The 14459-nt window shown below is 33.1% G+C and overlaps 1 protein-coding gene across 14 annotated transcripts in view; it reads right to left on the reverse strand.

Annotated features, from left to right (window-relative positions):
• Lrch3 (leucine rich repeats and calponin homology domain containing 3) overlaps positions 1-14459 on the reverse strand; it is a 120819-nt gene that overhangs the window by 72142 nt on the left and 34218 nt on the right. For all 14 annotated transcript variants that reach the window (XM_048794234.1, XM_048794228.1, XM_048794236.1 and 11 more), the window contains exons 2-4: positions 7000-7144; positions 5211-5337; positions 1981-2086 (exon numbers count right to left, since the gene is read on the reverse strand). In XM_048794234.1, the coding sequence (XP_048650191.1) occupies positions 1981-2086; positions 5211-5337; positions 7000-7144 (378 nt within the window). The remainder of the gene's footprint in view (positions 1-1980; positions 2087-5210; positions 5338-6999; positions 7145-14459) is intronic.

Raw genomic sequence — 14459 nt, forward strand, 5'->3', positions numbered from 1 at the left:
ATTCAATCCCTGATTCCCCCCCCCCCCCAAAAAAAAGTGAGCAAACAACAGTGGAAAAAGTCAAATAGGTTTAATGAAGGTAGATGCTCTGGCCATGGAAACTAGAGTGTGGGGAGTTTTAAGGAATGCCACTATTTAAGTTTTTAAATATCTTTTGAATGATGTAATAGTTTATTTAGTAAAAATTAAAATTAATTTAATTTTAAATCAAAACATCAAAATAGAAGATGTAATATGTTAATGACCAAACTGCAGTGTGAGATTACTAGTTAACACAAACTTCCATGCTAACTTGTGTACTGTTAGAATAAAGTGCCTGTTATCTCAGTTTAAATACATATGTTGATATTCAGTTTAACTCAGCTTAACTGTATATCCTATGACTCATAATTTTCTTGATAGTTTATAATCAAAATAAGTTAAGAGTTAAATTAGGTGATAAAATTATTACACTGTGATTGCCATCAGAAACCCCCAATTTTCATTTTCATCAAAAGCTCAATATTTTCATTAACTAATTTCATATTAATAAATCTTATTATACAAATAAGCTTTTAAAATCAACCTAAGTTGATTTTAGGTCCTAGTAGAGGGATAATCCTAGAGGGAATCTGGGGTTATTGGGTCATGTGTCATGATTTTGGTTCTGCTGAGGGTCTCAATGCATATTCTTGAGTTTGTAGCCAACACCAAGAAGAGAAGACCCTGAAGGTGAAAGGAATGAAGGTTACTGGACAAGTAGTGAGAGAAAAGATATGCAGGATGTTAGGTAATGTGGCAGTGACCAGTGAATAAAGGTGAACAGGGAAAGTCATTTTCTTATATGTTTACTTGGGATTCACATATGTCAAAAATGTTAGAACTAATTGTTATACTGGATCAAAATGGTATAAATGTTTTGATTCTATAGTAAGAGCAAAAACATCATTTGTTAACTCAATATTATTGTACATTCTGTCATGTTTTGTAAAAATCATTGTCATTAAAAATGCCTTCTGAAGATTTATCTTTTAAAAATACAATCTGAAATGATTATGAATGAATTTCTGGAATTTGTTTCAAATTAATCTACAGGATAAGGTGGGGAAAGTGGATAAGAGTATATGAAACAAGTGTTGCCAATAGCTGATGATAGCTGTAGCTGGGTGATGGATACACAGAAGTTCACTGTTCCCATTAATAAATGAAATTTTCCATATTAAATTAGAGAATATATATTTTGAATAAAATAATGGTTCTTCCTATTTTTACCTTCATTTATAGCTCCTTCCTTTTACAACTTTGTATTTGTGGAAGACTGATAAAATTACATTTAATTTATTTAATCATTTTTATCAGTCAAGATACGAGAGTTTATAGTCAGTCTAAGATAATCAGCCTTCTAGGACAGTCTCTTACCTCATTCATTATTTACTCAATACAGCACCTTCACATGGTTAATTAAGACTGAACTTTTCCATTGAAGGATAAAAATAAATTCAGTTCAAGGCCATTTGTAAGTCAGTGCTAAGTGCAAGAATGCTCTTCATGTTACTAGACTATCCCATTATCAAAACATGTTACATTCCTCCAACAGTCATGCTTACCAAAATTTCCAGAGACACTACCCTGAATTATTAATTATATTGATTGATAAGATACAAAAATAAAGTCATTTGTAAATAGTTACCTAAATTTTTCACTGAAGACTCTTTTAAAACTTCATAATAGAACAGATAACACTATTAAATAAACCACTGACTTTCAAAAATTCATCCTAACTCTTCATTTTTGTCTTGTGCCCATCATTCAGAGATCTCGTGTGTGTGTGTGTGTGTGTGTGTGTGTATGTGTGTGTGTGTGTGTTTTCCTGGGGACTGAACCCAGGGCCTTGTGCATGTGAGGCAAGCTCTCTACCAACTGAGCTATATCTCCAGCCCAACAAGATCTTAAAAATAAAAAGATGAATAATAATAAAACAATTGTTTCACAATTTCTTACCTTCAGGCAAACGTACTAAGTGATTTCTTCTCACATTAAGGTCTCTCAAGGCCTCTAGATTACCAATCTGGGAAGGTATAGTTTGAATTTCATTGCAGCTCACATCCTATTTCAAAAGGGAACAAAGTAATCATTGTTCTAATAGTAAACTATCTCTACAATGAGATTAGATAAAATAATACCTAGGGTTCTTCTCAGTTATAAAAAAAAATTATGATTCTCTGTTAAAGAATAATTCCATAATTTGTGCTCACATTTAATTTAAAAAATTTATGAGCCATAAATATTTCTCAAGAATATTGTTAATTAGATGACTTAAAATATGACTAGAAGGGCTAGGATATCAGATCAAATGAAAACACTGATGAAAAGGTAAATATAAAAAAAGTATAAAAATAACTATTTTATTATATATTATTCTAATAAATTAAAATTAAAAATTAAATGATAAAATTATTTGAAAGAAAAAACTCCATTTTCAAAACATCAGTTTCAACTGTTTGAAAATATAAAAATACAAAGAAGATTTCAAATTATCAAATTGGATGTGGATAAAAAATAAAATACACGTAACTCAAAGGTTATGGAAAAACAAGCTGTTTTATTAGCATACGATCAACCCAATTCCAATATATATGTTAGGTAGGCCTCTTTTTATTTTTTTGTGATAATAAGGATTGAATCCAGGGATACTTTACCACTAACTTACATCCCAAGTCCTTTTTTTAAAAAAATTATTTTTTAGTTGTAGTTGGACACAATATCTTTATTTTGTTTATTTATTTTTATATGGTACTGAGGATTGAACCCAGGGCCTCACACGTGCTAGGCGAGAGCTCTATCGCTGGGCCACAATCCCAGCCACCAAATCTTTTTTATATATATATTTTTGTTTTGATACATCAGGGTCTAATCTCACTAAATTGCCAAGACTGGCCTCAAAATTACAGTCCTTCCCTCCTGAGTAGTGGGATTACAGGCATTCTGGTATTTTGGTAACAGTTTTATTACAATGGTTCTGAAAAGAAACTACCCATAGGTTCTAAGATTAATAAATTCAGAATTTCATAATTCTGAGATCAGCCAGAATAATTCGTTAACCCATATCATGCATTATAGCAAGAAACTATCTAGGTTGATATAAAGCTCCAAGCTGCACATTATCACTTAAAATTCTTCCAGTATATAAGGCAAAGAAAATAATACATTTACTGTTTAGAGAATCAGACTACTGCCGGGCTTGGTAGCTCACTATTGTAATCCCAGCAACTCAGAGGCTGAGACAAGAGGATCACAAGTTTGAGACCAGCCTCGCAACTTATAGCAAGGTCCTAAGCAAGACCCTGTATCAAAATAAAAAGGGCTGGGATATGGCTCAGAGGTAAAGCACCTCTGGATTCAATCCCTGGTTCAAAAAAAGAGAAAGAGAAAGAGAAAGGAAGGAACAGGAAGGAAAGATGGGAAGGACAGGAAGGAAAGAAAGGAAGGGAAGGGAGGAAGAAAGGAAAGAAAAAAAGAAAGAAAGAAAATCAGATTTACCCAAAACTTCATTAAGCTCAAACATTATTTGTTAATTTCCTCAAAATACTCTTAGAGAAAACAATGCAATTTTCACTTTTCCTATGAATTAATGACTAAAGTAGAATCCGAAGCTAGACTTTTAAATCTAATGCTATAGGCAACAAGTGTCAAGAAAACTGGTTCTGAGCCAAAAGTTTATAGCAATACATAATATATCCCTAAGGAGGGAATAAAAGATATATGTGTATATGTAGAATATATATATTCCAAAAGACAGAAGTTTAATTCCATTTTTAAATGAAGGGGAAAAAAGAAAGAGGTAACATGGATGTTGCAGAAAGAACAGCCATTGGGAGTCAGGGGCTTTAGGGTTACTAATTCTTAGGACTCAAAGTATCAAATAACCTTTTTTGTAGAAAACTAAAAGCAGCTTCTGAAACCTATCTATCTTTGGAGTATTTAGGATTGACTAAGTATAAAAGTTTAAAGATTTAAAAATAAGAATCTGAAGAAATGCCCAACATACATACATTTTGGACTTCATTTCTACGTTTAACTGGCTCTAAAATAGTAGTCTAAAATCCAGATGCTAGCTCTAATATGTCTGTGAATTTTTACATATAACTTCCTATATTCAAAATCCACCTGAAAAAGAATGATCTAATCTAATTAGATTTATGTTGCGTATATTTTTTTTTGTTTACAATAACCCTCTTTGTTAATAAACCAGCATGGAACAATACACCTAAATCCCAGTGAACATGTTTGTATTGAACCATTTCAGAAATATTAAACATGGGCTTTAGTGTTAAGTTAGGAATGGTTTCAAATTCTTCTTTTGTTATGTAACCTTGAACAAGTTACTAACCTGAGTGCTAGTTTCCTCAGCTATAAAATGAAGAAAATTGTAGTACCAGCTTATAGTATTATTGTGGTATAATTACCCCAAAATGAGAAAAGTCTTATTCTTTTTATTTATTTATTTATTTTAGTTATAGGTAGACACAATGTCTTTATTTTACTTTATGTGATGCTGAGGATTGAATTCAGTGTGTCATGCATGCTAGGCGAGCACTCTACCACTGAGCCATAACTCCAGCCCAAGAAAAGTCTCATTCTTGTATTTGAACATAAATACACAAGAGATGCTTTCTTATAATTTACAAGGAGGGTAGGTAAAGTTCAAGTAAATGTCTTAGAAAATATGAGGCAACAACAAAGCCCAACATTATGTATAAATATAATGCATCCATAAAAATATGGAAAAAATATAGGGCAGTAAAATATACTGTAGAGTTTGAGATAGTATGTGTGTGTGTGTGTGTGGGGGGGCTGACTTTTGAAGTGCCCACTCCCATAAAGGGGCTAACAGAAAATTAGAATATTGATGGTATTAATAAAATTTAATTTGAAAAACCAAATGCATTATTACCTTATATTTCAAAAAATTAATAACAAATCATTTAACACTGGTTAGAACATAATTCTAAAGACATTTTCCCATTTTGTGTGGGCCTATTTGACTTATACTTTCAGTTCTTTTTTAATTCAATGTCAAGAAGTTGAGTTACTACTCATTCAGCCAAGCTTCAATACCAAAGTGGAAAATAGCTGAAAATACATATTAATAGTAGATCTTTACCACGTATAAGAGTATAATATGACTACAAAGACACACTGGATGAGCAAAAAATGAAATATTAACTTACAAGTTCTGTCAAATGTCTGAGATGTCCAATTTCTTCTGGAAGTGATACCAATTTGTTATTACTAGCAATTAAAACTTTCAATGGTAAATTACACAAGTGTACTGGCAATGTTGACAGTTGGTTCCGACTAAATGGGTAAGTAGAAAAAGAGGAGTCAGAGCCTACCACTGTGGAAAAAAATTCCATCTTTCTTATTCTAGACTCAAATATAAGTCTTACAGGGAACAAATAGGATATTAGATTTCAGTTCTAGCTTTCATTTTGCAAGATGTCATCTTTGTAATTTTAGGCACAACACTGAACTTATAACTGTATCTTATGAAGAGTCCTCACGGATAATTAAAGATTTAATATTTTCCTAACTATCTTACAGGGCTCTTACACAATAAAACTCTTTTATAAAGAATGAATGCTATATGACCATGACATTATAATTTTATTAAAGTAATATTTACATAAGATCATCCTTTCTTTTTCCTCCTGAAGATACAGAAACAAAATTATTTGTATTCTACTTCACTCATCATTACAATATTATAACCAAATGTACAAAAATGATTCAAATATTGCTCTATGGAAAACAAGTGATAGACTATGATTTCATATGTTATACCAAATAAATTATAGGAAAGGAATCTTTATTTATACAAAAACAGAAAAATTGTATCTAAAAGTAAAATAACAAAACACACATGTAGATTTAACCTCTTAATCCTTAATATCAATTCCCTCTCCATTTTCAAGATGTAATTAATGTAGATCATGAGGCCATGAGGCTTAAAACTGGTTTTTTTTTTTTTTTTTTACTGGGGATTGGACCCAGGGGTGCTTAACCATGAGCCACATCCTCAGCCCTTTTTTGTATTTTATTTAGAGACAGGGTCTCGCTGAGTTGGTTAGGGCCTCATTAAGTTGCTGAGGCTGGCTTTGAATTCATGATTCTCCTGCTTCAGGCTCCTGAACTGCTGGGATTACAGGCATGCACCACCATGCCCAGCACTAAAACTTTTTAATCCAATAATAATTCCACTCCTAGACACTTATCTTAAGGAAAGAGAAAAATAAAATTTACATACAAACTTCTCTAGTAGTGTTACTTTTATTGTGGTAAAAAACTGGGAGAAACTAAATATCTGGGAGGAAAATGGATTTTTAAAAGTAGATAAACTATGCAACAAAATGATTATCTATAAAAATATTTTTAAAGGGTATTTTATGATAAGGGGAAAGAAAACACATTTTAAAAATTGACTAAATCCTGGAAAAACAGAAAGTGAAGATCAATTATAATTATATAACTTAAGATACAATATTTTGTTGAATTTCCTTTGTGCTTCTTTACATTTATATATTTTCAGTTGTTTTATATTGAATTTTTTTTAAAAAGTCATTGTAAGATGTGAAGAAATAGAGATGAGTTGAATAAATGCATTTACACATTCAAAAGTTAATACACAAAAGTTCATGGTCACAAGAACCAAGTGAAGGAATTTCAGATCTACTATTTTTGTTTGAGGAAGCTACTTTAAAAATGTAATTGGAGAACCACTGCTACAAGCCTGTTAGACTAATGGCTAGTAGGGTGTGTTAATGATTGTAAAGCCAAAGATAAGCAGAGACACTAGAAGAAACAGGATATACTTTGATTTATCCTAAGAACATGTACAGAAACTGCCAATACAAACAGATACTGTAAATATCTGTAAACAGTTTAGTGAAAGAGATGAGAAAATTAGAAAGACCATATAAAACCAAGTTAAACAAACAAACAAAGAAACAATATGCTTACCTAATATTTAAGAATGTTAGGGCCTGCAGGTTTAGAATCGCCTCTGGGATATACCGAATACAATTTTGATATAAGTTGAGATTTTCAAGAGAAACAAAGTGACATGCTTCTATAGGAATTTCTGAGAGGCGGTTTCGTGACAGGTCTGAAAGAAAAGTTATTTTTTCAATAAATTTTTACTGAAATGTTAAACTAATATGCAGGCTTTGTAATTATTTGAATTCTCCAGTGTTCCTATTGTGAAGACTGGTTCAACATAAAGTTAAAACATCAACTGACTCAGTAAACTGTTTAAATACACACCTTTGAATCTATTGCTGGGAAATGTTGATTTCTTTTTGAGTTTCCATATACACTAAAAAATAAAACCACTATTCATTGCAAATAAAGCAAATACTAAGGCATCTCCTATATATTGAAGATTATATCACTAAATTCCTAAGAGCCTAAGAAACAACTGGATCTCTAAAATTCACCTTCCCACAGCCAGGTTTTTAGAATAGCAAAACAAAACAAAACAAAAATACTACCCTTTTCTTTACCCCAAATTATCAGGGTTTGTCAAAAGGACTCAGTAATTTACGGCTCCCACTGCCCAAAGGTGAGACAATTTGAACTTTAATAAAAATAATTGCAATGGATTGAAATCCATCACAAATATCAAACTACACGAGCTTATAACAACACACCTCAAAAAAGATGACAGAACAGCAATCCATTATCCTGTACACTGATAAAGTAAGGAGAAAAACCAAACATTTATCCTGCATTCCCTACATGACTTTATCAGTGAGCCAAATAGATGAAGAGAAGTATTCAAGGTTTTCCCAAGGGTCAGAACCTGTGTCTAATCAAGCTTCTGGATCAGTGGCAAACTTAATAGGAAATGCAAAGAATAAAGGACTATGTTGCTATAGTCATTATCCATTCAGATTTAATTCAGTATACTGTGAGATTCATTTGCTTACTACAGTTTTTATCTTTCTGTAGGAAATCAGAAAAATAGTTTTCTCCCTGCCCCCTCCATTGCCCTTTTTTTTTGTGGTGTTGGGGATAGAACTCAGGCCCCTGAACATGGCTAGGCAAGCAATCTACCATTAAGCCCAGCCAAGAGGAAATCTTAAGTCTCTGTTGGGAATCATTTGGAAGATCCTTAAAAGAGAACATTCTCTAGATGGAAGACTTGGCTAATATATCCTCTGAATACCTGCACATATACAAATACCTTGTTTTAACCATAGCAAATAAATGATATTTTGGCTAGATAATGACAGTTCTTTTCTTAGTAATCTGTAGATGCTATTTAACTATTTTCTAGTTTCTAATGTCCTATGAAAAAGTTCAGTGCATACCTTATTACCTTTCTTTTGTAAGCATCTTGTTATGCCTGCCTACCACCTTCAACACTTAGTCTGAAATGCAGTGAACTCATTTAATCCTTCTTTCCAAACCAGATTTGTCTATTTTATCTTTAGTGGATGCGTCTCCTACAATGGCTCTTTCTACTTCTTTCTGTTTTTCTATTTTGATATATACACTTCTAATTACTCTTCTAGATTATGAATTTGAATTTAACAAAAATCATTCTCTCCACAAATTACAGAAAAGTTTTCCCTCATCCCTTCTTGTTTCAGTTCTTTTATGGTATAATTAGAAGCATGCCACTTTGTTTCTCAGGAGAATCTCAAGATAGTTTTGTTTTGCTTCTTAAACTTGTCACAAATCTCTTCCAGGCGTTCTACTTCACTGAAGTTAACTCATTCTGGATGTTTTCCTTGTTCACCCTTTCCTTGGCTATTCAAATACTTTTATGAGGATTATGTTCTTTGATAATTCATGGCTCTCCGCTTCTTCAAAGCTCAGGTCAAGCTGCAAGGGTACAATGAATGGCAGTTAACACCAAATTAATAGAAACAACTTCTAAAAGAATTGAAATCAAGCTTTCCATCTGGGACAGAGCTAATTCTGTGAACTCACAAGTTTAAGATAACTGTCTTGTTTGTTTGTTTGTAGTTGTAGATGGACAGAATGCCTTTATTTTATTTATTTTTATGTGGTGCTAAGGATCGAGCCCAGTGCATTGCATATGCTAAGCAAATGCTCTACCATTGAGCTACAGCCCCAGCCCTGTCTATAGGCTTTTTTTGCCTTGTTTTCTGAGACCAACATGTCCCAAGACTCACACATTCCCTAAGGACTATGCCTGCCTGCCTTATGATAGTAACAGAAGTTGGGAAAGAGATCATTATTTTGCCAAAATGCCTCATCATGCTATATTCACTTGGACAAAATTAAAGCCCAGGTAATAGTAACCTTTGAGTACTTCAGACTAAAAATTTCCCAAAAAATCACCATGAATAACTTCTTTAATATGAAGTACAATTTTTATCAATTCCTATTTAAATTATATTAGTATACTTTTAAAAGTAGAAGAAAGAAAGTATTAATGTCAATTACAAACTGCTCCTTAAATATTTAAGCTGAATCCAGGAAAAAGATAATTTCAGGCAACAAATTAAAATTAAGCAGAGGTTACCTTAGCTAAGCAGAGAAAGCTTAATATTTGTGTTATAAACCTAAATTATTTAAAAGTCCAGTTTTGTCTCCAAACTAATGAGGGGAAAAAAAAACAATAGCTAGACATATACTAAGTTTAAATGCATGTCAATAAACAACTATTCTTTATTTTTTTAAGTGATTAGAGAATTTAAAACATAATATGTCTACTTTTTTTTGTGCCTGTGGTATTAGCAATGGAACTTAAGACCTCATGGATAGTAGGCAAGAGTTCTACCATTGAGCTATATCCTAAGTCCTTCTTATTCTGAGATAGGGTCTCACTAAATTGCTCAGGATGGTCTTAAACTTGCCATCCACCCAACTGTTAGCTGGGATCACAGTATGCCATTGTGCCTGACTAATTGGTCTACTTTTAAAATCATAATTTTTAAAGGTTCTCATGTTTTTGGCAAGTAGTTTCTTGTTTTAAATGAGTAATCTTTTAAAAAAATATTTTTAATTGTAGATTGACACAATTTTTTATTTTATTCATTTATTTTTATGTGGTGCTGAGGATCAAATCCAGTGCCTCACACATACTAGGCAAGCACTTTACCACTGAGCCACAACCCCAACCCCTTAAATGAGTTATCTTTTAATATGCTATAAAATCATAAATGAACAGACAGAATTAATAACTTGGGTAGATGGATCATCTTATGGAAAATACTACAAAATAATACTGGTTTGTAAAGGATATGTATTATCATAGTCTCTCAGAGGGAATAATTTTATAGCCAAAGAAATGTGATTAAGGAGGAAAAACAAATTTCATCCTTTTCAGCTAAAAAAAAAAAAAAAAAAAAATTGGATGTTTTATTCCTAAATCTTTTCCCACTTTGTATCGTGTATTGAATTATCATACTATACCTCATAAATATGTAAAATTATACCAATTAAAAAAAACTTTTCCAGTTATAAAAGCAATGCATTTCAACTTCATAAATATAAAAGACTGCATTGAAACATATATGCATTCAAAGAAGTGAAAAATATTCTATTCAATACCTAGAAGCCCCAGTGTAGCTGTTGCAGATGACCCCTTCCCCTCTCTCAAACATGTAACCAATTTACTAATTTTTGTGATAATTATTCTTTTTTTAAAAAAATACTTATTGTTTTTTAGTTGTAGATGGACATAATATCTTTATTTTATTTTTATGTGGTGCTGAGGTTTGAACCCAGGGCCTCACACGTGCTAGGCGAGCAATCTACCGTTGAGCCACAATCCCAGCCCCAGTGATAATTGTTTTCTTGATAGTTTTAGTTTTAACACTTTATAATCTGTAGGTTGGTCTTCTATATTAGTTTCCTATCACTGATGTGTCAAACTACCACAAACTTGGCTGGGGCTGTAGCTCAGTGGTAGAGTGCTCATCTAGCATGTGTGAGGCACTGGGTTCAATCCTTAAAACCACATGAAAAAGAAAACAAAGGCATTCTGTCCATCTACAACTACAAAAAAAATTTTTTTTAATTTAAAAACTAATAAAATTAAAAAAAGAAGCCTACAAACTTCTTACTTCACAATTCTAAACATCAGATGTTGGAAATGGGCTCCTTAGGTGAAAATCAAGGTGTCAGTAGTGTTAAATTTCTTTCTGGGGCCTCTAGAGCAAAATCCATTTCCTTCCCTTTCCAGCTTAGAAACTGCCCACATTGCTAGGCTCATAGCCCCATCCCTCCATCTTTATGGTAGTGCTGTTAAGCCAAATCCTTCCCATGCAGTTATCTCTTGGCTATTCCTTCTCTGCCTCCTTCTTCTACTTTAAAGCATCCTTGTGATATGGTCTGCCTCCCACATGTGCTCCTTCCTCCAATGGTAAGGATTTTCTTATTTTAAGGTCAGCTGATTAGCAACCTTAATTTCCCTTGCCATGTAATCTGATATATTCACAGGTTACAGGTATTCACAGGTTATAGTAGACATCTACATAATTCTGGATGGCACAATTCTGCCCTTCATACCTCTTAACTTTCTAAAAGCAAAAGAATACAACATGTGTATTCTTTTGTGGCTTTACTCAACATTTAGACCCATTCATGCGGTTGTATATTGCAGTAGTTCCTTCATTTATATTGTCTTCATAGTATTCTATTGTATGAATCTGCCACAATTTACTTAAGTATTCTACCAATGATGAGCACTTTGATTATAATACATTGATGTAGAAATATACCTAGAAGTGAAAATATTGTGTAATAAGATACACAGGCGGAGGCAGGAGGATCTCAAGTTTGAGGCTTGCCTGGGGAACTTAGCAAGACCCTGTCTCAAAATTTTAAAAAAAAAAAAAAAAATTTAAAGGGCTGGAGTGTAGTCAGAGGAACTCCCTAGTACTCCTCCAAAAATTATATATGAATATATATGTGTGTCTATATATATTTTTTCAACATCACAAGAGAATGCCTAACTGTTTTCCAAAGTGGTTGTATCAATTTAAAATCCATCAGCAGTGTACAAAGAGTTCTTGTGGCTGCACATTCTTGCCCATGCTTGTTAGTATATTTTAATTTTTGTACAGCAGCATCTCATTGTGATTTTAATTTTCATTTCTGATTATTAATTATATAGAACAGTTTTTCGAATGTTTATTGGCCCTCTAGAATTCCCTTCGAATAAGGTGACTGTTTTGAGTGTTTTTTTGTTTTGTTTTGCATTGCTGGAGATTGAATCCTGAGCTTTGTGCATGTCAGACAAGAGCTCTACCACTGAACTACTCTCCCAGGTTAAGCCTTTTGGTATGTAAAAGATCTTATAAATTCTGAGTCCTTGGTCAATTATATGTGTTATAAATATCTTCTTCCAATTTGTGGTTTAAAATTTCACTCTCCTTCTGGTATCATATGATGAAAGCCTTTGCTTTTAATAAAATTTTTTAAATTAATATTTTCCTTTATGGGTTTTTTTTTTCAGTTTTAAAAGAAATCTTTCCTCATCCCAAGGTCATAAAGATATTCCCTTCTATAAGTTTTATAATTGTTCATCTCATTTAATTTATTAGGAATTAATCTCCTACTACAATTTGAGGGAGGAAGGCAACTTCATTTTTTTCCCATGGGGATATCCAATTGTTCCAGTGACAGTTACTGAAAAGACCATTTTCTGCTCCACTATTTCTCTATAATGCCTTTGTCAATCATCAGGTCTCTATATTTGTGTGGGCTTGTGGGGGGCTCTCTAACTGGTTCCATTGCTCTATCTTTATATCAGTACTACACAAACTCTGTGTGTGTGTGCGTGCGTGCGTGTGTGTGTGTGTGTGTGTGTGTGTGTTGCTAAGTACTGAACCTGGGCAAGTGTTCTACCATAGATCTGTATTCCTAGCCCAGTACTATACAATCTTAATTACTATAGTTTAGTGATAATTCTTGATATTTAGTAATAGTATGTCACCATCTATCCCAGCTGGTGACCTAATGCTGGGTTCACAAAATCTGACTATTCCAATAACTCAAGAAAATGACAAAGAAAGCACACAACCACACAGAAATACTTTTTTCAAGATTCCAGAGACAGCTCTGCGACCTAAGTGTTCTTGGAAAGACAGCCACCGGAATTCTTTACTCTTACATAGGGAACACACGAGGGGAGGTTCAATGGAACACTCAATCTCAAAAAAGGGCAAAGGGGTAGGATTACAAAGGAACAGGTGAGTGTAGCTCAACTCCTCTGGGTATTGCCTACTCCTAGGGCCACGCCTTGTTACCTGAGCAAGGGAAAATTCGCCCAAGTCATGGCCCTACCATGCCAGACTACAGTGATCTTTCAGATCCCAATGGTGCATCAGGACTTTAAGGTGCGTGCATTTGGAGTGGCTCCCCACAATAATAGTGGAGTATTACTTCCTCTTTGTAGTTCTGTCTGTTTTTTTCCCAGATAGAGTCTCCATGTGTTGCCCCAGGCTGGCTTTAAACTCCTGGACTCAAGTGATCCTCATGCCTCAGTGTTTTTAAGCAGATGGAAGTACAGCCACTGAACTGGCTCCTTTATAGTTTTTAAACTGTGTCTTGGCTTTCTAGGTCCTTTATATTTCCCTAGAAAATTTTAAATGGACCTATTATCATAAAAAAAAACCTTTTGAAATTTTTATTGGCATAACATTGATTCAACCAACTTGAGAAGAAACAACATCTTTGCAATATTGAATCTTTCAATCTATGAACATAGTTTAGTTTTCCATTAATAAAAAGCTTCTTTAATGCTTCTCAGTGAAGTTTTGTAATTTTCCTCTAAGAGGTCTTTCAAAAAAATATTTTGGTATATTCCCAAGTTCTCATAATTTTATGGAAGACATGTTTAAAGTTTTATTTTCTAACCATTTATTACTCATATATAGAAATAATTTAGTGTTCTGTTATTTGCTACCTAAATTTTTAAAATTATATCTTCCTTGTGGAATTCAGTTTTTTGTAATTCTTAAAGTTACCTCTGTTATTCCTATTAATACTATTTGCTTTGAAATCTTTTCTTTTGTTGTGGTAGGCACACTTTAATGTGACTTCCATTATCCTTGTTTATACCTTGTACAATACTTCTCCTCTGTTTAAGGGTGGGTGGAACTTGTTACTTGCTTCTAACCAATATGACAAAGTGATATGATGTCACCTTGGTAGTATGTTACATTATATAAGATTCCATCTTGCTAGCAGAATTGCTTCAGTCCCACAGCTGCAAGTAAATAAACTCTGTCAACAACCTGAGGGAGATTCTCTCCCCAGTTAAAGCTCCCTATGAGAACTCAGCCCTGGTCAACAACTTGATTGTGATCTTGTAGCAGATCCAAAGGCCATGCCTGGAATTCTAATTCAAAGGAATTGGGACATCTTTTAAGCTGCTAAATTTGTGGTAATTTGTTATAGGGTATAGAAAATTTATACAGTAAATATTTCCACAGAAT

The sequence above is a fragment of the Marmota marmota genome, unplaced genomic scaffold, assembly GCF_001458135.2.
Source record: "Marmota marmota marmota unplaced genomic scaffold, marMar, whole genome shotgun sequence".
NCBI classification, from domain to species: Eukaryota; Metazoa; Chordata; class Mammalia; order Rodentia; family Sciuridae; genus Marmota; species Marmota marmota.